Genomic DNA, 22,692 nt, shown 5'->3' with positions numbered 1-22,692 from the left:
ATCTTGTACCCTGATATTTCTCCATATTCCTTCAATTTCTTATGTAATCCTTTTATTGACACTTCTGGTTATGTTAAGTAAACTATGATCTCATCTGCAAATAGACTTATTTTATACTCCTTCTCCTTTATTTATATCCCTTTTGTTTTATTTTCTGTTCTTATCAGTTCTGCCAATGGTTCTATTGCTAAAGCGAACAATGAGGGGGCTAATGGACATCCCTGCCTAGTTGACCTACTTAATTTAAATTGGTTCCATACATATCCATTTACTGTTATCTTCGCCAATGGTCCATTATATAATGGTTTAATCCAATTAATATATTTTTCTGGTAGATTGAACCTCTGCAATACTTTAACATAGAAAATATAGAAACATAGAAGATAGGAGCAGGAGTAGGTCATTCGACCCTTCGAGCCTGCTCCGCCATTCAACGAGATCATGGCCGATCTTAAAGTTCAGTACCCCGTCCCCGCCTTCTCTCCGTAACCTTTAATACCCTTATACTGAAGAAATAGATCTAATTCCCTCTTAAATATATTTAATGAACCTGCCTCTACTGCCCTCTGGGTAAAGAAATTCCTCCTCACCTCGGTCCTAAATGGTTTGCCTATTATCCTCAAACCATGGCCCCGGGTTCTGGATTTTACCATTATTGGAAACATCCCATCTGCATCCATTCTGTCCAGTCCTGCCAGAATTTTATGTCTCTATGAGATCCCCTCTCAATCTTCTAAACTCCAGCGAGTACAATCCCAATTTGCGCAACCTTTCCTCATAAGTCATTCCTGCCATTCCAGGTATCAGCCTGGTGAATCACCTCTGCACTCCCTCCATTGCAAGAACATCCTTCCTTAGATAAGGTGACCAAAACTGCACACAATACTCCAGGTGGGGTCTCACCAAGGCTCTGTACAGCTGCAGTACGGTATCCTTGTTCCTATACTCAAACCCTCTTGATATGAAGGGCAACATACCATTTGCCTTTTGAACCGCCTGCTGTACCTGCATGCTCGCCTTCAGAGACTGGTGTACAAGTACCCCTAGGTCTCTCTGCACTTCCCCATCTCTTAATCTATTGCCATTCAAATAGTAATCTGCCCTCCGGTTTGTATTACCAAAGTGTATAGCCTCGCATTGATCCACATTGTAGTGCATTTGCCATGGATCTGCCCAGTCCCTCAATTGATCCAAATCACACTGGAGCTTCCTGACCCCCTCTTCCGTGCACACAACCCCTCCTAGCTTAGTGTCATCTGCAAATTTGGAGATATTACATCCAATCCCCTCATCCAGATCATTAATGTAAATTGTGAACAGCTGGGTCCCAGTACAGATCCCTGTGGCACCCCACTGGTCACCGCCCGCCACTCAGAAAACGAGCCATTTATCCCAACTCTCTGTCTTCTACCTGCCAGCCAGTTCTCAATCCACATCAATACTTTGCCCTCAATCCCTTGAGCCTTGATTTTGGAAGCCAGTCGTTTATGTGGGACCTTATCGAAGGCCTTTTGGAAGTCCAGGTACACCACATCCACTGGCTCTCCCCCATCTATTTTACCTGTCACCATCTCAAAGAATTCCAATAGATTTGTCAAGCACGATTTACCTTTTGTAAATCCATGTTGACTCTGTCCGATCCCTTCTCTGCTAGTCATATGCTCCGCTATTACATCCTTAATAATGGATTCCATCATTTTGCCCACTATAGACTCACCGGCCTATAATTCCCCACTTTTTCTCTACCCACCTTTTTAAATAGTGGGGTAACATTAGCTACCCTCCAATCCATGGGTACTGATCCTGAGTCTATCGAGTTCTGGAAAATAATTCTTAAAGCATCTGCTATCTGAATGGCCACTTCCTTAAGTACCCTAGGATGTAGATTATCAGGCCCTTGGGATTTATCTGCCTTCAATCCAATCAATTTCCCAAGACCATGTCTTGGTCATGGTAATTCCATTCTACTCTGTCAAAGGCTTTTTCTGTGTCTAAAGCAACAGCCACTGTTGGCTTCTTATTTCCTTGAACTGCACGAATTACATTAATAAGTTTGCAGACATTATCCGCTGTTCGTCTTTTCTTAATAAATCCAGTTTAATCATGTTTTACGAATTTTGGTACACAATCGGCCAATCTGTTTGCTAATATTTTTGCTATTATCTTATAATCTGAATTAAGTAGAGATATTGGTCTCTATGATGCTGGAGTTGATGGATCCTTCCCCGTCTTTGGTATTACTGTAATTATTGCTGTCTAACATGAATCTGGCAAGTTTTGTGTTTCTTCTATCTGGTTCATTACTTCCAGGCGAGGAGGAATTAATAACTCTTTAAATGTTTTATAAAATTCTATTGGGAATCCATCCTCTCCAGGCATTTTATTGTTCGGCAGCTTTTTTAACATATCCTGTACTTCCTCTATTTCAAATGGTTTTATCAGTTTGTTTTGTTCCTCTTCTTGCAATGTTGGCAGTTCAATTTTAGCCAAAAACTCTTCTATTTTATCATCTTTCCCCTCGTTCTCAGTTTGGTATAATTGTTCAAAAATTCCTTAAAGTTCTCATTAATCTCTATTGGGTTATATGTAATTTGTTTGTCCTTTTTCCTTGATGCCAATACAGTTCTTTTAGCTTGTTCTGTTTTAAGTTGGCAGGCTAATATTTTATGTGTTTTTTTGCCCAGTTCGTAATACTTTTGCTTTGTTTTCATTATGTTCTTCTCCACTTTGTACGTTTGTAATGTTGCATATTTTATTTTTTTTGCCCGCCAATTCTCTCCTTTTTGTTATCTCATCCCTTGTTGCTATTTCCTTTTCTGTTCTTACTATCTCCCTTTCCAACTGCTCCATTTCCCGATTGTAGCAGACACTGTGACTGAAGTAAGAACACAGTGCTGTCCTTTAATCAGCAAAGAGAAAGATACTGAAGTGATGTTTCAGGCTTGAGGCCTTCACTAAGCAAAATGCAGACAGACACCTGAATGTGGGCAGGAGCCTGTTGGTTCAAGTAACAAATCAAACCCCAGACTTTCCCAATTCAGGAATATAGGATAAATACACATTGGAAATTATTTAGAAAGATTTATTACAATCTTTTTTAAACCTCCTCACGGAGTACCTTGTTCTGCCTGGAACCCCTGTTTCATCAGGTTGCAGTCAGAGTGTGGACACACAGAATGAGTGTGAGTGGCCCAGTGCAGGTGCACATGTGTGAGCACATACAGGGCTGAGAGGGAGAGACACATTTAAGATGCATGAGTGTGGACACAAGGTTGAATGTGAGAACCCAATGCAGATGCACTAGTGTGTAAACACAGGGCTGAGTATGAAAGACCCAGAGCAGTTGTACAAGTGTGTGAATGTATAGGGCTATGAATGAGAGATCCAGTGTCGAGGCACGAGTGTGAACACCCAGGGTTAAGTGTGAGAGGCTCAGTGTAGATGCACGAGTGTGAACACCCAGGGTTAAGTGTGAGAGGCTCAGTGTAGAGGCACGAGTGTGAACACCCAGGGTTAAGTGTGAGAGGCTCAGTGTCGATGCACGAGTGTGAACACCCAGGGTTAAGTGTGAGAGGCTCAGTGTAGATGCACGAGTGTGAACACCCAGGGTTAAGTGTGAGAGGCTCAGTGTAGATGCACGAGTGTGAACACCCAGGGTTAAGCACGAGAGGCTCAGTGAAAATATACGGTGTGAACACACATGGCTGAGTGTGAGAGGCCCAGTACAGGTGCACGAGTGTGAACAACAAAGAGCTGCATGAGTTTTGAAAGATTTAGTTTAAATGCAAGCAGGTGGGACGAGTGTGGGTGGGACATTTTGGCCGCCATGAGCAAGTTGTACTGAAGAGCCTGTTGTCATGTTGCAAGACTATGACTTCAAAATGGATGAGCATTGTCACAAGGATTCAGCCACATGTCTCCCCTCTTCTGTGATCTATGATGGCCAAGCACTTCTGCACTATTGAACTGTCACCAGTAGCAGCAATCCTCCAAACCTTTAATGCTGGACATAACCTGGTGTCGTTCCATTTGTGATGTGCAGCAGTGCAGTCCTCTCATCAGGATGACACAGAATTCCCACAGCCAGCAAGGAAATCGGAATGGCTGACATTCTGAAATTAATTAACTATTCTAGTTCCCTTTCCAGAACAAAATAAAAATACTCAGATACAACAGTTGTATTCAATAAAGCAACAACTCACCTGCTTCATAATCCACTATTGTTTCTTGCTGGAAATCCTTGAATATTTCTGGTCTAAATTTCCTCTCAAGGCCATAACTATAATATCTGAAAAGGCACTCCAGTCCATACCTGCAGAAGATAAATGGCATGATCAGATGGATATTTTCAACAACACTCATCTTCCCTCACCTCCTGCACCATCTTAAAGGGATTGTTCCCATTGCAACTCTTTCGTGCTCTTTTACATCTAATGCCATCTTCCCCTGCCACCAAAGGATTCCTTCACAGAAAATCTTGCTTATTAAACCTATTGGAATTCTTTGAAGTAGTGACAAGCAAGTTGGATAAAAGAGATGCAGTGGATGTTGTGTATTTTGGTTTTCTGAAGGTCTTTGACAAGATGCCTCACATGAAGCTATTTAACAAGCTAAGATCCCATGGTATAACAGGAAACATACTAGTGTGGGTAGAGCAGGAAGCAGAGAGATGGAAAACAGGGATCATATTCTGGTTGACTACCAGTTGCTATTGGTGTTCCACAGGGGCCGGGGTTGGGGCTGCTTCTTTTTACGTTGTATATTAATGATTTAGATGATGGAAAGAATGGATTTGTAGCCAAGTTTGCAGATGATATGAAGGTTGGTGAAGGAACTGATAGTGTTGAGGAAACAGGGAGGCTGCGGGACTTTAGAGAGATTAGGAGAATGGGCAGAGAAATGGCAAATGAAATATAATCTCAGAAAGTGTACGGTCATGCACTTTGATAGAGAAAAATAAACAGGCAGACATTTTTCTAAATGGGGAGAAAATTGAAAATACCTAGATGCAAAAGGACCTGGGAGTCCTTGAGCAAGATACCCTGAAGGGAAAGTTGATGGTGAAGAGGACAAATGCGATGCTGGCATTCGTTTCAAGTGGAATAGAATGTAAGAGCAGGGTTGTGATGTTGAGGCTTTACAAGGCCCTGGTGAGACCTCATTTGCAGTATTGTGAGCAATTTTGGGCTCCTCAAGAAAGGATGTACTGAGGTTATAAAGGATTCAGAGGAGGCTCATGAGGATGATTCTGGTAATGAAAGGGTTATCATATGAGAAACGTTTGACAGCTCTTGGCCTGTATTTGTTGGAAGTTAGGAGAATAAAGGGTGGACCTCATTGAAGCATTTAGAATGTTGAAAGGCAAGGACACAAGGTAAATGTAGAAAGGTTGCTTCCCACAGTGGGAGAGTTTAGGACAAGAGGGCACAACTTAGAGATTGAAGAGCGTCCACTTAAAACAGATGTGAAGGAATTTCTTCAGCCAGAGGATGGAAAATCCATGGAATTTGTTGCCACTGGCGGTTGTGGAGACCGGGCTATTGGGTGTATTGAAGGCAGAGATTGCTAAGTTCTTGATTAGCCAGGGCATCAAAGGTTATTGGGAAAAGGCTGGGCTGTGGGGCTGAGTAGGAAACTGGATCAGCTCATGATTAAATAGCAGGGTAGACTCAAATAGCAGGGTTGAATGGCCTATTTCTGTCCCTATGACTTATGGTCTCTATCCAATGCACTCATTACGCTCTCACAGAACAAACATAGCCATGTCAATCATGGTGTCTACATAGAACACTACAGCACAAAAAAACAGGCCATTCAGCCCTTCTAGTCTGTGCCAAAAACATACCACTAGTCCCACTGAGCTGCCCCCAATCCATAACCCTCCAGACCTTTCCTATCTTTTATCTATCCAATTTTCTCTTAAAACTTAAGTGAGCCTGGATTTATCAAGTCAGATGCCAACTCGTTCCACACTCCCACTACTCTCTGAATGAAAATGTTCCCCCTAGTGTTTCTCCCAAACCTTTCCCCATTCATCCTGTCCATGCCCTCTTGTATTTATCTCTCCTAATCTAAGTGGAAAGAGCCTATTCGCATTTACCCTGACTACACCTCTCATAATTTTGTGAACTATCAAATCTCCCAAAATAGCTGGATTGCTACATAGGACGTGATCCTGATGTTGTGATAGTGAATTAGAAAATGTTGATTACCTGTAACCTTCTTCTCCATCCTCCACAGACAATTGTTTGAACTCTTCGTACATCTTCTTGTTGAAGTGATCTCTCAGGAAGAATGACCAAAATCGGAAAAGTGTGTTCATTTCCTGAGATTGTCCTATTCCCAATCTCTTCCGTTCTGTGGGAGAATGACAAGCCAATAGGCAGCACACATGGTTAATAGCAAAGAGGAACCAAACCTAGAAACACACACAACATCCCAACACCATGGAAATCCAAATCAAGAACTGCACAATAAGAACAGAAGCAGAAGCAGACCAACCTGCCCTTCAGCAGGCTCCTCATTCCATAAAATCCAATTCTTCCCATGCTCCTTTGCAGTTCAACTATTTGTCAATCTCTGTCATGGATATATTCAATGACCACTTCTACAGAGCCACTCTGTCTTTCTATCTATCCTCCTCAAATATCACATACCTTTGAATATTCACTTCTCAGCCCTGGTCACTTTGCAGGCATATTCCTGTAATTGATATCAGACCATATATATCTTCTCAACTATAATGTTATATGCATTCAGATTAAGAGCTATTAATTTTTTTCTTGCTCTGGCTATTTTCTGATAACCCCTATGTTTGTACTCTCTGCTTTCCAGGTACATTTTGGTTAGTCTGTGGCTGACCGGTACTAATGCCATATTTTCTCATCCCTGCTAAATACCCCTTCATGTAAACATCAATAATCACTGGAATTCACTGTCACTTCAGTATTGTATCCAACTGTGATTTTAATGGAAAAAAGACTCACTATGGTGGATTTCACCACTGTTTAAGAATTCCTTTGATGACCAGATCACAGTTTTCAAAGAAAACTTAAGTGAGCCTGGATTTATCAAGTCAGATGCCAACTCGTTCCACACTCCCACTACTCTCTGAATGAAAATGTTCCCCCTAGTGTTTCTCCCAAACCTTTCCCCTTTCATCCTGTCCATGCCCTCTTGTATTTATCTCTCCTAATCTAAGTGGAAAGAGCCTATTCGCATTTACCCTGACTACACCTCTCATAATTTTGTGAACTATCAAATCTCCCAAAATAGGCACATTAAAAATCCCAATATCAAAAAATGTCCAAAGACAGAAATTATGTCACAAGTTCCAATGATCTCATGTTTATTTTGAGCAAAATTCACCAGTTGACACAACCTTTACTTCCTTTCTTGGAGCACAATAGTTGAAGCATCACTGGCTCCATGCGCATGTTTTATTAATGACAATGGAGAAGCTATTGACAGCAACTATAGCAATGCTACAATCAAATCAATACCCACCCATCAATACCCATCCAATCAATACCACCCATCAATACCCACCCATCAATACCCATCCAAGGAACACCCACCCATCAACACCCATCCAAATCAATACACACCCATCAATACCCATCCAATCAATACCACCCATCAATACTCATCTAAATCAATACCCATCCAAGCAACACCCACCCATCAATACCCATCCAAGCAACACCCACCCATCAATACACATCCAATCAATACCACCCATCAATACCCATCCAATCAATACCACCCATCAATACCCATCTAAATCAATACCAATCCAAGCCACACCCACCCATCAATACCCATCCAATCAATACCACCCATCAATACCCATCCAAGCAATACCCACCCATCCAAATCAATTCCCACCCATCAATACCCATCCAAATCAATACCCACACATCAATATCCATCCAAGCAACACCCACCCATCAATAACCATCCAAGCAATACGCACCCATCAATACCCATCCAAATCAATGCCCATTCAATCAATACCACCAATCAATACCCATCTAAGCAACACCCACCCATCAATACTCATCCAAATTAATACCCATCCAATCAATACCCACCCATCAATACCTATCCAAGCAACACCTAACAATTTGGAATTATGGCAGTTTTCCACACTCTTTTGTCCTAACACATTATTCTTTTTTTTTAAATTTTTTTTAATTTTTCACACCATAAACCACATTAACCATGATACATACTTTTTCCTTTTCAAATATATACAGTGCCATTTTCTCCCCAACCCCTCCCTCCTCCCATCCCACCCTCCCTACCTCCCCCCCACCCCCGTCCATTTAAAGTACAAAATCTAGGATACATTAAACCAGTCAAACAATGTTGTCATTCAATAAAAATAAACAAGAAATTCTACTGAGTCCATTCTTTTCTTTCCTTCTCCTTCCATCAACTTAGGTATTGATTGTCCCCGGTAGGTTTTCGCTATTGTATTTAATGTAAGGCTCCCATATTTGTTCAAATATTTCAATATTATTTCTTAAACTATATGTTATTTTTTCTAATGGAATACATTTATTCATTTCTATATACCATTGTTGTATTTTCAAATTATCTTCCAATTTCCAGGTTGACATAATACATTTTTTTGCTACGGCTAGAGCTATCTTAACAAATCTTTTTTGTGCACCATCCAAATCAATTCCAAATTCTTTGGTATATTGTTTTCTGTAATTTTATTTAATATTTGGTTTAGATGTTCCCAAAATTTTTCTACTTTCTCGCATGTCCAGATTGCATGAATTGTTGTTCCCATTTCTTTTTTACATCGAAAACATCTATCAGATACTGTTGGGTCCCATTTATTTAACTTTTGAGGTGTAATGTATAGCCTGTGTATCCAGTTATATTGTATCATACGTAACCTCGTATTTATTGTATTTCTCATCGTTCCAGAACATAACTTCTCCCATGTTTCCTTTTTTATTTTTATATTTAAATCTTGTTCCCATTTTTGTTTAGTTTTACCATTTGTTTCCTCATTCTCCTTTTCTTGCAGTTTAATATACATATTTGTTATAAATCTTTTGATTATCATTGTATCTGTAATCACATATTCAAAGTTACTTCCCTCTGGTAAACTCAGACTGCTTCCTAATTTGTCCTTCAAGTAGGATCTCAATTGGTAATATGCCAGCACTGTATCTTGAGTTATATTGTATTTATCTTTCATTTGTTCAAAGGATAATAATCTATTTCCTGAAAAACAATTTTCTATTCTTTTGATCCCTTTTTTCTCCCATTCTCTAAAGGAAAGGTTATCTATCGTAAAAGGGAGTAACTTATTTTGCGTCAATATTAGTTTTGGTAATTGATAATTTGTTTTATTCCTTTCTACATGAATCTTTTTCCAAATATTGAGTAGATGATGTAATAATGGAGAACTTCTATGTTGTACCAATTTTTCATCCCATTTATATATGTGTTCAGGTATCTTTTCCCCTATTTAATCTAATTCTAATCTAGTCCAATCTGGCTTTTTCCTTGTTTGATAAAAATCTGATAGGTATCTTAATTGTGCGGCTCTATAATAATTTTTAAAGTTTGGCAGTTGTAAGCCTCCTTGTTTATACCATTCTGTTAATTTATTTAGTGCTATCCTCGGTTTCCCCCCTTTCCATAAAAAATTCCTTATTATTTTCTTTAACTCCTTGAAGAATTTCTCTGTCAAGTGCATTGGCAATGCCTGAAATAGGTATAATATCCTTGGGAAAATGTTCATTTTAATACAGTTTATCCTTCCTCTTAGTGTTAGTGGTAAATCTTTCCAATGCTCTAAATCGTCCTGTAATTTTTTCATTAGTGGATAATAATTGAGTTTATATAGTTGGCCGAGATTTTTATTTATTTGTATACCTAGGTATCTTATTGCTTGCATTTGCCATCTGAATGGTGATTCCTTCTTAAATTTTGAGAAATCCGCATTATTCATTGGCATTGCTTCACTTTTATTTACGTGAATTTTGTAACCCGACACTTCTCCATATTCCTTCAATTTCTTATATAATTCTTTTATTGATAGTTCTGGTTCTGTTAAGTATACTATAACATCATCCGCAAATAAACTGATTTTATATTCCTTGTCTTTTATTTTTATCCCTTTTATATTATTTTCTGTTCTTATCAATTCTGCTTGTGGTTCTATAGCTAACGCGAACAATAAGGGTGATAGTGGGCATCCCTGCCGTGTTGATCTGCTTAAGTTAAATTGCTTTGCTATATATCCATTTACTGTCACTTTCGCCAATGGCCCCTTATATAATGCTTTAATCCAATTAATATACTTCTCTGGTAAACTGAATTTTTGCAATACTTTGAATAAATAATTCCATTCTACTCTGTCAAAGGCCTTCTCTGCGTCTAAAGCAACTGCTACTGTTGGCGCTTTACTCCTTTCTACTGCATGAATTAAGTTAATAAATTTACAAATATTGTCTGTTGTGCGTCTTTTTTTAATAAATCCAGTTTGGTCTAGATTTACCATTTTCGGTACATACTCTGCTAATCAGTTTGCTAATAGTTTAGCTATTATCTTATAATCTGTGTAAAGTAATGATATTGGTATATATGACGCTGGTGCGAGTGGATCTTTCCCTTGCTTTAATATTACTGTAATTATTGCTGTTTTACATGAATCTGGTAAGCTTTGTGTTTTATCAATCTGGTTGATTACTTCCAGGAGGGGAGGAATTAATAAATCTTTAAATGTTTTATAGAATTCTATTGGGAATCCATCCTCTCCTGGTGTTTTATTATTTGGTAATTTTTTTATTATCTCTTGTATTTCTACTATTTCAAATGGTTCTGTTAATTTATTTTGTTCCTCTATTTGTAATTTTGGTAGTTCAATTTTAGTTAGAAATTCATCTATTTTCCCTTCTTTCCCTTCGTTTTCAGTTTGGTATAATTGTTCATAGAATTCTCCAAAGTTTTCCTTGATCTCCTTTGGATTATATGTGATTTGTTTGTCTTTTTTCCTTGATGCCAATACCATTTTCTTAGCTTGTTCTGTCTTAAGCTGCCATGCTAGAATTTTGTGCGTTTTTTCCCCTAGTTCATAATATTTCTGTTTTGTCTTCATTATGTTCTTCTCCACCTTATATGTTTGTAGTGTTTCATATTTTATTTTTTTATCTGCCAATTCTCTTCTTTTAGTTGTATCTCCCTTCATTGCTAATTCTTTTTCTATATTTACTATTTCCCTTTCCAACTGCTCTGTTTCCTGATTATAGTCCTTCTTCATCTTGGTTACATAACTTATTATTTGCCCTCTAATGAACGCTTTCATTGCATCCCATAGTATAAACTTATCTTTCACTGATTCCGTATTTATTTCAAAATACATTTTAATTTGTCTTTCAATGAATTCTCTAAAATCCTGCCTTTTGAGTAACATGGAGTTTAATCTCCATCTATACATTCTTGGAGGGATGTCCTCTAACTTTATTGTCAATATTAAGGGTGAATGGTCCGATAATATTCTCGCTTTATATTCTGTTTTTCTTACTCTATCTTGCATACGACCTGATAACAAAAATAGGTCTATTCTTGAGTATGTTTTATGTCTAGCCGAGTAATATGAATATTCCTTTCCATTTGGGTGTTGTTTCCTCCATATATCCAAAAGTTGCATTTCTTCCATCGATTTAATTATAAATTTGGTTACTTTGTTCTTTCTGTTAATTTTTTTCCCAGTTTTATCCATATTTGAATCCAAATTCAGGTTGAAATCCCCTCCTATTAATATGTTCCCTTGCGTATCTGCTATCTTCAAAAAAATATCTTGCATAAACTTTTGATCTTCTTCGTTAGGTGAATATACATTGAGTAGATTCCAAAACTCTGAATATATCTGACATTTTATCATTACATATCTCCCTGCTGGATCTATTATTTCCTCTTCTATTTTAATTGGCACATTTTTACTAATTAATATAGCTACTCCTCTTGCTTTTGAATTATACGACGCTGCTGTTACGTGTCCTACCCAATCTCTCTTTAATTTCTTGTGCTCCAATTCAGTTAAATGTGTTTCTTGCACAAATGCTATATCAATTTTTTCTTTTTTCAGTAAATTTAGCAGTTTCTTCCTTTTAATTTGGATATGTATTCCGTTAATATTTAAAGTCATATAGTTCAGCGTAGCCAATTTATACTTTGTTTATCTTCCCTTTTCGTTTCTCCATCATCACCTTTCCTTCTTATCCATTTCTGCTTTCTTGTTTTGAACACTTTATTAGACAACATTTCTAAAACATCAAACATTTTCCTTATTCTCCTATTTAAAACTTCTTTAACCCCATTCTCCACTCCCCCTCCTGAGTTGTCCTTTATCCCTTGTCGGACAACCACATCTCCCCTCTCCATATGGATTTGCGAATTCACTCGCAAACATCAGCTGATTTTGCAGTGACCGTAACTCCTCACCCAGCACCCCCCAGAAAAGATTTCAATTTTCATATGTAACAAAGGTCACTCTTTTAATTCCCTCCTTATTCCCTCTATTCCATTTCCTTCCCTTATTAATTCTTGTCTTATACTCTATATATTTTCCTCTAAATACGGATACATTCATGTATGCACACTATATATATACACACATATACCCCTTTACACACATACATATAGATCGTGGTCATTTTTACTCTTATTACACGTCTTCATCTCTCTGCTTGTTTTGTAGTTGTTCTGCAAATTTCCTTGCTTTCTCTGGATCCGAGAATAGTCTGTTTTGTTGCCCTGGAATAACTATTTTAAGTACCGCTGGGTACCTTAACATAAACTTATATCCTTTTTTCCATAAGATCATTTTCGCTGTATTGAACTCCTTCCTCTTCTTCAGTTCAAAACTTATGTCTGGATAGAAAAAATTTTTTTGACCTTTATATTCCAGTGGCTTTTTGTCCTCTCTTACTTTCTTCATTGCTTTCTCCAATATATTTTCTCTTGTTGTATATCTTAAGAATTTTACTAAAATGGATCTTGTTTTTGCTGCGGTTGTGGTTTCGGGGCTAAAGTTCTATGTGCCCTCTCTATTTCCATTTCTTCCTGTAATTCTGGTCTTCCCAGGACCCTGGGGATCCAATCTTTTATAAATTCTCTCATATTCTTGCCTTCTTCATCTTCCTTAAGGCCCACTATCTTTACATTATTTCTTCTATTATAGTTTTCTATCATATCTATCTTCTGAGCTAACGGCTCCTGTGCTTCTTTAGCTTTTTTATTAGATTCTTCCAATTTCTTTTTTAAGTCTTTTACTTCCATATCTACAAATGTTTCTCGTTTTTCCATATTTTCCACTCTTTTTGCCAATTCTGATATGGCCACTTCCATTTTATTCATTCTTTCTTCTGCATTCTTAATTCTTTTTATCTCATCAAATTCTTGTAATTGCCATTCTTTCACTGATTCCATATATTCTTTAAAAAAAGATACATCCATTGTCTTGCCTTTCTCTTCTTCTTCCACTTCTTTCTGTTCTTCTTCTTCTTCTTCCTCTGGGTTGACCATCTGTTGTTTCCTTGTTTTCTTTTTACCCTCTTCTTTCTTGTTGTCGTTATTGTCTGTGTTCTGCACCTGCTGCTGTGCACCTGCTCTCTCAGCCGTGGAGATCGACTCCGAAACTGTTCCCCCCTCTCGTCAGTGGGTTTTTTTTCATGCGCGGTTGCGCACTTTTACTCAGCTCTGCGAGCCATTTTTGTAGTCCCGAGCCCGGGACTTCCACTGACCTGAGGGAGCGGGCTTCTCTCTCCGCGGCGGGCCTCTTCGGACAGGTAAGGCCTTCACCTTCTTCTTCCGTCTTTCCTTCTTCTTTTCTTCCCGTTGTTTTTGGTTTTTCTTTCTCCGCTGCCATTTTCTTCACACTTTTACTTTCACTTTGTTTTGGTTTTTAAGTTTGTGCCTTTGTTTTTTCTCTATCTTTTTTTAACTTTTCTGGAGAGGGCTGGAGTTCCCCGACCGGCCACTACTCCATCACGTGACTAACACATTATTCTTTTGATGAGGACCAGACACCAAACATAAGGTCTCTAGGCTCAGCATCCATTGACAAGGACTCTAAAGAAATGAGAAGTGTTGCTGGGAAAAACGTTAGCCCATTGAGTTAGTCTGATATTAAATCCCCCCCAGGCACCTACCATTTAGGCATCTCCTGCGGAATTTGTGGTAGACATGTTGCGTGAATCCATTTTCCTTCAACAGCTCATGGGAGGGATGCTGGAACTTGGGAAGAGATTGTGGTGTGCAACCATAACTACCAGCTACTGGGATTCCTTCTGAAGGACTGGCATTTGAACTGGCAGGAAACAAAATTATTATTTAATATCTAGCACCAACTACCAAATTAATACTTGTGCCATAACAATTCAATTGTCCAAAGGCTCAAAGGGTTGGAGGCAGAGCACTTATTCAGCCTCTCCATCTCCCCATAGGTCACAGATTTAAACAGTTTCAAACAGCATCCAATATCAATGCCCAAACTGGTTTCCAAATACTATGTCCTACTACTGCCTCATTCATACAATACACTCAACAAAGTAAGGACATCTTTGTGCTGCGTTAGTGATTTAAGTCACCCCCACCACCACTATGACACCCGCCCTTCATTTTATTATCCCCTCATTGAAACATTACCCAGAAAACCCCACCTATTTATTTTTCAGCAACTTCCTTATCTTCTTCCAAAAAATAGCCTCAGAAACTCAGGCCTCCACCTATACTTTAGTGGAATATTTTACCCAAACATTTAATTCATGTTTGTTGTGCTTAAATACGACAAAATATTGGGGCTTTTTTTTTTTACATCGGATTTAATTTTTTTCCTACCTTCCAGAGTAGCCGTTCACAGACAGACAATCAAAACTTGAAATCTCCGTTCCCTCACGCCATTTTGCACTGAATACTGGAGATGTGGTAATTATAGAAATCTGACTTGCAAATACTTGCTATTCATTGACCCATTGTTGTTGACTGCCTGCACTTCAGTTTAGACTGCAGGCAGTCCACACAAATGTCTAGGAATGCTGCAGGAAAAATTTCAGAACAGGAATGAGTCACTCATTTCCGTACTGAACTTTTACACAACCTGAGGTGATGGAATTTTTGCAAAAATTTCCGTTACGCAGCAGCTATGTAAAAACTACAAATTTGTTCAGAAGAGGCATTTTGTCTCAGTTTGTGGGCCATCTCACCTGAAGGAGGATGCCCTTGGTCTGTGTTCTCTTGAATCCATCACCCAGCCCACATGGCTTTCCAGAGGAGGATTGGAGCTGTGCCTTGTCTTGCGCTTGCGAGGAGCCTGCAATAAATACACAACCCCATCACCTTTAATGATGAGAAAGGTGGCTTGTTTTACAGACCTACAAGAACCAGAATCCTTGCCTCTTACACCAGTTCCTCAGACATCTGGCCTTTCTTTCTATTTCTGGCCTCATGGCACCAGAAGTCATCCAGAGATTATTACCTCAAGGTCCCACTGTTCATTCTCTTTTCTCACCCCGATTTCACTCTGGAGGACCTCATCTTTTTTCTGACATGTACAAGGACCTCTAGCTTCTCATCCTTCTGCAACACCATCCTAGAGCCACAATGAGATAGTTGCAGCAAGACCCCTTCTGTCATTTAAGAGAAGGTTGGATGTGTACATGGAGGTGAGGGGGTTGAAGGGTTATTGGCGGAGAGCGGGAGGTTTGAACTAGTGGAGTTGTTCTAGTGAACTGGTGTGGACTCGAAAGGCCGACATGGGCTGTTTCTGCTCCGTAAAGGGTTATAGGGTTATATCTATCATTCCCAATAACGACTGAGTCACATATCACCAGCTTTGCCATTCTACACCCTTCCCAGTTGAATTCTTCCAGCAGATTATGTTTAGCAATTAATATAATGAAGGAAGTTAAATAGATTTTGATTAGTAGTGAATTTAGGGGTTAAGGGGAATGTTGAGAAAGTGGAGTTGAGGTCACAGCCAGATTAGCCATGATCTTATTGACTAATGGAGCAGGATCGATAGGCCAGGTGGCCGACCCCTGCTCCTATTTCCTATATCTGTCTTAAATGTAGTGCTTATCTTTGATTTCACCACCTCCTGTGACAGGTGCATTCTAGATATCATCCACTTTATGTTTAAAAAACTTTCCCCCCAAATCCCCCTTATATCTGTTATTTTTGATAACAGTGAGATCACGAGAATTTTTTTGACTAACTACCCTTAACTAGAACATAGTTCAGGACAACAAAGAAAAGGACCTCTCAGCCCATGTCTGCATTGAAAACGATGCCCAATTTATAGAACCAAAGAACACTACAGCATAGAAACAGCCCATTCAGTCCTTCTAATCAGTGCCAAACCATTTTTTTTGCCTAGTGCCACTGACCTGCATCCAGTCCATAGACCGCCATACCTCTTCCATCCATGTACCTGTCCAAATTCCTTTTAAATGTTAAAATTGAGCCTGTATTCACCACCTCAGCTGGCAGCTCGTTCCACACCCCCACCATTCGCTGTGTGAAGAAGTGCCTCCTCATGTTCCTGCTAAACTTTTCCCCTTTAACTCTTAATCCATGTCCTCTAGTTGGTATCTCACCTCCCCTTAGTATTATACTAAAACTTTGTCACTTTCATGTGGTTTGTACTCCTCTATTCCATAGATCAGTGGTTCTCAACTTTTTTCTTTCCACTCACAAACCACTTCAAGTGATCTCTATGCCATCAGTGCGCTATGATTAGTAAGGGATTGCTTAATGTGGTATGTGAGTGGGAAGGAAAGGTTGAGAATCACTGCTATAGACCCAATTGTTACCAAAAAATTTTGTGTGAGAAAAATTGTCATTGGCCCATTTCCTTTGGAGTTATGAAACTGCATGTATCGAGTCAATTAGGTATGATTAAAACAGTGGTTTTCAAACGTATTCTTCCACATTGTTACGGAGTCCAGAGGACCCCAAAAACCAGCAGCGTGGATATGCACCACCACACAGGGTTACTTAAACAAAAGTAATTTTTAATTATAACTGAACAAGAAAATAGAAAATACTTAATTCCCCCCTTTAATACTAAGCACAGATGTGTGTAATGTATATTTAAGATTAGAAAAGTTCTTTGGATCACAGTCCAATCTCACTGGTTGCAGGCAATTCTTGTACTGTGCATAGAAGTTAGCATTAACAAAGTTCACCAGGCTTTGGTGTTGAGCAGAAGGGCTCTTGCTGGTTTTCAGAGAGAGATTCCTTTTCCAGGACATCCGCAACTGATTCCTTCTCAATCAGTCTTGCTGACGAAACCTGCCCCCTTCAGGGTTCTCCAGATGATCCTCTTTCTTTCAGGTCACCTTTCAGACTGCCAGTCTTCTCTTTTGACCAGGCAGCCTTCCAAAATTTATCAGCTTGTCCCTCTGGAATTGATTTCTGTGTCTTCTCTGAGAGCAAAATTCTTCTCCCTCTGCCTGCAAAAATTATATACTCTTCCAGGCAAGCTGTATGTCGATACTTTGTTGCCTCTTGCAAAAAGCACTCTACAAAAGTCTTGCAAATATTCTGTGTTTTAAAATGTGTGCATTTCCTCCCAAACCACCTCTAAATACTCTGTAACAACATACATACTACCTTAAGCAATTTCTTACTAATCACAGAGCACTGATGGCATAGGGAAGGGAATACTTAAAGTGGTATGTGAGTGGAAAGAAAATGGTTAAGAGCCACTGCCCTAGATATTCATGTATCTATCTGAAAGCCTCTTAAATTTATGCCTCTCGGCTTTTCTTGTAGCATTTATTTCTTTACTGGTATTTATTTCTTTACTTATAACACATTAAAAGCTGATTCTCGCCTTTGAAACCTGTGCTGCCTTATAATTACACCCAAATAACCCACAACCCTGTATGTTTTGGAGGATGGGAAGAAACCAGAGCACCCGAGGAAACCCCACACAGGACACGTACAAGGGAGAACATACAAACTCCTTACAGAGAGCACTGGATTTGATCCTAGGTCACTGGGGGTATAATAGCAACACTCTAACTGTTACACTAACTGTGTCAAGATATTTCTATCATGTCACTTTTCAGCCTCTCACCACGAGAATGAAATCTAGCCTAGTTAATCTCTCCTTATAACTCAAGACCTTAAGTCCTGGCCACAATCTTGTGAATCGCCTCTACACCCTCTCCAGTTTAATCATAGAGACATAATCTCGGAACATGGAAAGTGACCTACAGGCCCAACTTGTCCAATTTGAATAACGTGGCCTCCTACTTTAGTCCCACTTGCCCAGATTAGACTGACACCCCTCCAATCCCTTTCCTTCTATGTAACTAATGTAAAGGCTCCATCACTTTGGTAACTTGTTCCATATGCTCACCAACCTCGGAGGGTAGAACTGCCCCTTCACCTTATAGACATAGAACGGTACAGAATAGGACAGGCCCATGTCCCTCGATATTGTAACGACCCACATATTCCTTCCTTAAAGAAAGTATTAAACCCTCCCTACCCCGTAACCCTCTATTTTTCTTTCATCCACGTGTCTAAGAGTCTCTTAAATGCCCCCAATGTTCCAGCCTCATTCACCATCCCTGGAAAGGCATTCCAGGCACCCACAACTCTGTGAAAAAAAACCTACCCCTGATGTCTCCCCTAATCTTCCCTTCCTTCACTTTGTATATGTTCTCTGGTATTTGCTGATCCTCCCCTGGGAAATGGGTGCTGTCTGTCCCTATCTAAGCCTCATACAATCTTGTCGACCTCTTATCAAATCTCCTCTCATCCTTCTATCCTCCAAAGAGAAAAGTCCCAGCTCTGCTAACCTTGGCTCACAAGACATTTTCCAATCCAGGCAATATCCTGGTAAATCTCCTCTACACCCTTTCCAGAGCTTCCACATCCTTCCTATAACGAAGAAGTGTCCAGAACTGTACCTCAATACTCTAAGTGTGGTCTCACCAGAGGTTTGTAGAGTTAGAACATGACCTCTCTACTCTTGAACTTAATCCCCCATTAATGAAGCCCAGCATCCCACTGGCCTTCTTAACTATCCTATCAAACTGTGCTGCGACCTTGAGGGATGTTTGGATTTGAACTCCTTCTGTTCATCCACTCTCTTAAGTAACTGACCATTAACCCTGTACTCAGCCTTCTGGTTTGTCCTTCCAAAATGCAACACCTCACACTTGTCCGGATTGAAATCCATCTGCCACTTTTCTACCCAACTCTGCGTCCTGTTTATATACTCTTCAGCTCCATCCACAATTCCTCCAACCTTTGTATCATCCACAAACTTACTGACCCATCCTTTAGCCTCTCCATCCAGTTCATTTATAAAAATCAGAAAGAGCAGGGATCCCAGAACAGATCCCTGGACCCCCTCCACTAATCACCGACCTCCAGAGAGAAAACTTTCCTTCTACTACTAGTTGCTGCTTTCCTTCTACAAGCTATTTTAAAAAAATCTACACAGCCAAGATTCCACTGATCCTGTGCCTCTTGTGGGGGACAAATTTCCTAAAATCCACGTAGACCACATCTACCACCCGAAGCTCATCAATTTCTTTGTAACCTCCTCAAAGAATTCAATTACTCATGAGGCACGACCTTCCCTTCACAAAGCCATGCTGACTATCCTTGAGTAGACTGTAGTTCTTCAAATGCTCAGAGATCCTATTCTTAAGAATTCTCTCCAATAGTTTGCACGCCACTGATGTAAGACTCACCGATCTATGATTCCCAGGATTCTTCATTACCTTTTTTTAAACAAGGGGACTACATTTGCCATTCACCAATCCTCCAGCTCTTCCCCTGCGGCCAGTGCCAAACCCAGAGCCACGTCACTGGTCACAGCCCTCCAGCCTGCAAAATCTGCCCTTTCTCTGACTTAATCAAGGATTTTTTTATCCATGAGGCTAGATGGTCTGCAACTGTGTGTTCCCTAACTTTCCATACTGGGACCTTATCAAGGTAGCAGTTTCGAGGATTTACTAAAATCCTTATAAATAACCCCAACTGCCTTGCTCTTGCCTGCCCTTTGTCAACTTTTCAAATAATTCTGTCAAGATCATGGGACGTCATTTACACACAAATGCATGTTGGCTCGACTTGATTTTTCCCTGATCATCCAAACATTGATGGATTCTATCTATTAGTACCCTCCCTACCACTGACACCAGACTAACAGGTCTGTAGTTACCCAGATTAGCCTTTAAATCAGTGCCACATTTGCATCCTTGAACATATTCTGTCCTCATTGAGTTTTTAAAAAATGCCAGTGCTTTTGCAGCTGATGTAATGACAAGCGCTGTCTGAGGACCCGGGAAAGTGAGGAGTGGAGACACAACACTCCTTGGCGGAACTGTCTGGGCATGTTGCCAATGGTGGAGAAGCATTTTTGAACAGACTGTAGAAGGGGACCAATGTGTTTCTCTTTTAAACAGTAAAATAAAGGTAATTCCCCCAAGGTGGCAGCACCCATTCTTGGCAGCAAACCACGAGGGATATGGGCTCTGGGCGAATTAGTGGACAGGTGAAAGGTACCAGAGTGGAAAAACACCTGCCTGCTAAGAAGCATGGGAGATGATCCTACAGGGAAGGTGACCACAGTAACCAACCAGCGAGAGGCTTGGAAGCCTTGGACTCATTCTGGGCCTTTGACTGCTGGAGACGAGCTCATGATAACCAGGTATCAGGACTGGGATTTGCGAGCACGCTGATGGTGAACAGGGCTCCCGAAGGGCTTTGGATGCTAACTGCCTTCTATTCCTGAACCAGAGGTTCTGAAATAGGAGGTCAAGTTCATGGCCGGAACAAACAGAGGTTAGGGGAATGCTGGAGGCCAATCAGCATCTCTAAAGGAACCCACTTTTACTTCCCATAGAATGCTACAGGCATTCGGCCCTTCTACTCTGTACCAAGCATTATTCCACTATCCCATTGGCATATTCCATTCCAGAACTCTCAACCTCTCATATATATCTAATTTATTCTTAAACTTAAGATTGATCCTGCATTCACTACATCAGATGGCAGCTCATTCCACACTTCCACCACTCTCTGAGTGAAGAACTTTCCCCTAATGTTCCCCCTAAACCATTCCCCCTTCAGCTTAAAACTAGCATGTATCTCCCCAATCTAAGTGGAAAAAGGTTACTTACATCCACTCTGTACCTCTCATAATCTATCAAATCTACCCTCCTTCTTCACTCCAAGGAATAAAATCTTAACCTGTTTAATCTCTCCCTGTAACTCAATTCCTGAAGGCCTGGCAACATCCTAGTAAATCTTCTCTGTACTCTTTCAATCTTATTGATAACCTTCCTGTAGTTAGGGGAACAGAACTGCACACAGTATTGCAAATTTGGCCTTTCCAATGTCTTAAACAACTTAAACATAATATCCCAACTCCTCTACTCAATTCATAAAGTCAAGATGCCAAAATCTTTCCTTACAACCCTGTCCAGCTGCGATGTCACCTTCATGGAACAATGTATCTGTATTCCCAGATCTCTTTGGTGCTCCGCTTTCCTCAGTGCATTTATCGTGCATGTCCTACATTGGTTTCTCCTTCCAAAATGCAACACTTCACACTTGTCTGCATTAAATTCCATCTGCCATTTTTTGGCCCGTTCTCCCAGTTGGTCCATATCCTTCAGCAAGCTTTGAAAATCTTCCTCACTGTCCAAATGCATCCAAACTTTGTGGTATCAGCAAACTTGCTGATCCAATTTACCACGTTATCATCCAGATGATTAATATAGAGAACAAATAATGGTCCCAACACTAATTCCTGAGGCGCACCATTTGTCACAGACCTCCCTCCAGTTTGAGAAGCAATCATCCACGACCACTTTGTTTTTTCCCATAGTCAATTTCGAACCCAGTTTACAACCTCTCCATGGATACCTAGTGTCTTAACCTTCTGAACTAACCTCCCACGTGGGACCTTGTCAAAGGTTTTACTAAAGTCCCTGTAGACAACATCCACAGCCTTTCCTTCATCTACCTTCTTGGTAACCTCTTCGAAAAACAGGACTTACCACGCACAAAACCATGCTGACTACCCTTATCAGCTCATGGCTGTCCAAATACCTATATATCCTATCTTTCTGAACACCTTCCAATGATTTACCTACTGCTGACGTCAGGCTCACCGGCCTATAATGACCTGGTTTATTTTTGGAGCCTTTTTAAAACAACAGGACAACATGAGCTACCCTCTAATCCTCTGGCACCTCCCCTGTGGCTAAGGATATTTTGAATATATCAGCCAGGACCCCTGAAACGTCTACACTAATCTCCCTCAAGGACCGAGGCAGGATTGTATCTGGCCCAGGGGATTTATGGTCCTTTATTCACTGTAAGGCAGCATGCACCTCCTCCTCCTTTATCTTTACATTTTTCCATGACCCTTCTGTTTGTTTCTCTTCCATCCGTATGCACTATCCCCGTTTCCTGAGTAAATACTGATGGAAAAAAAAACTGTTTAAGATCTCCCCCATTACGTGAGGCTCCACACATAGTTGACCACTCTGATCCCCTAGGGGACCAATTTTGTCCATTTTACTCTTAATATACCTGTAGAAACCCTTCAGCCTCTTGCCTTCTTTTTTGCCACCCTGATTTCCTCCTTGAGTATTTTCTTGCATATTCTCTATTCTTCGTGCC

At 40.0% G+C, this 22,692-nt stretch overlaps 1 protein-coding gene across 9 annotated transcripts in view; it reads right to left on the bottom strand.

Annotated features, from left to right (window-relative positions):
• The window catches only part of LOC138743093 (la-related protein 1-like), a 180,963-nt gene that overhangs the window by 4,717 nt on the left and 153,554 nt on the right, over positions 1 to 22,692 (bottom strand). For all 9 annotated transcript variants that reach the window (XM_069897907.1, XM_069897909.1, XM_069897908.1 and 6 more), the window contains 4 exons: positions 15,237 to 15,343; positions 14,184 to 14,341; positions 6,213 to 6,357; positions 4,203 to 4,312 (listed from right to left, as the gene is read on the bottom strand). In XM_069897907.1, coding sequence (XP_069754008.1) covers positions 4,203 to 4,312; positions 6,213 to 6,357; positions 14,184 to 14,341; positions 15,237 to 15,343 — 520 coding nt within the window. The remainder of the gene's footprint in view (positions 1 to 4,202; positions 4,313 to 6,212; positions 6,358 to 14,183; positions 14,342 to 15,236; positions 15,344 to 22,692) is intronic.

This window comes from Narcine bancroftii, chromosome 9 (assembly GCF_036971445.1).
Source record: "Narcine bancroftii isolate sNarBan1 chromosome 9, sNarBan1.hap1, whole genome shotgun sequence".
Classification (NCBI taxonomy): Eukaryota; Metazoa; Chordata; class Chondrichthyes; order Torpediniformes; family Narcinidae; genus Narcine; species Narcine bancroftii.
This window is presented reverse-complemented; position numbering and strand designations above follow the sequence as displayed.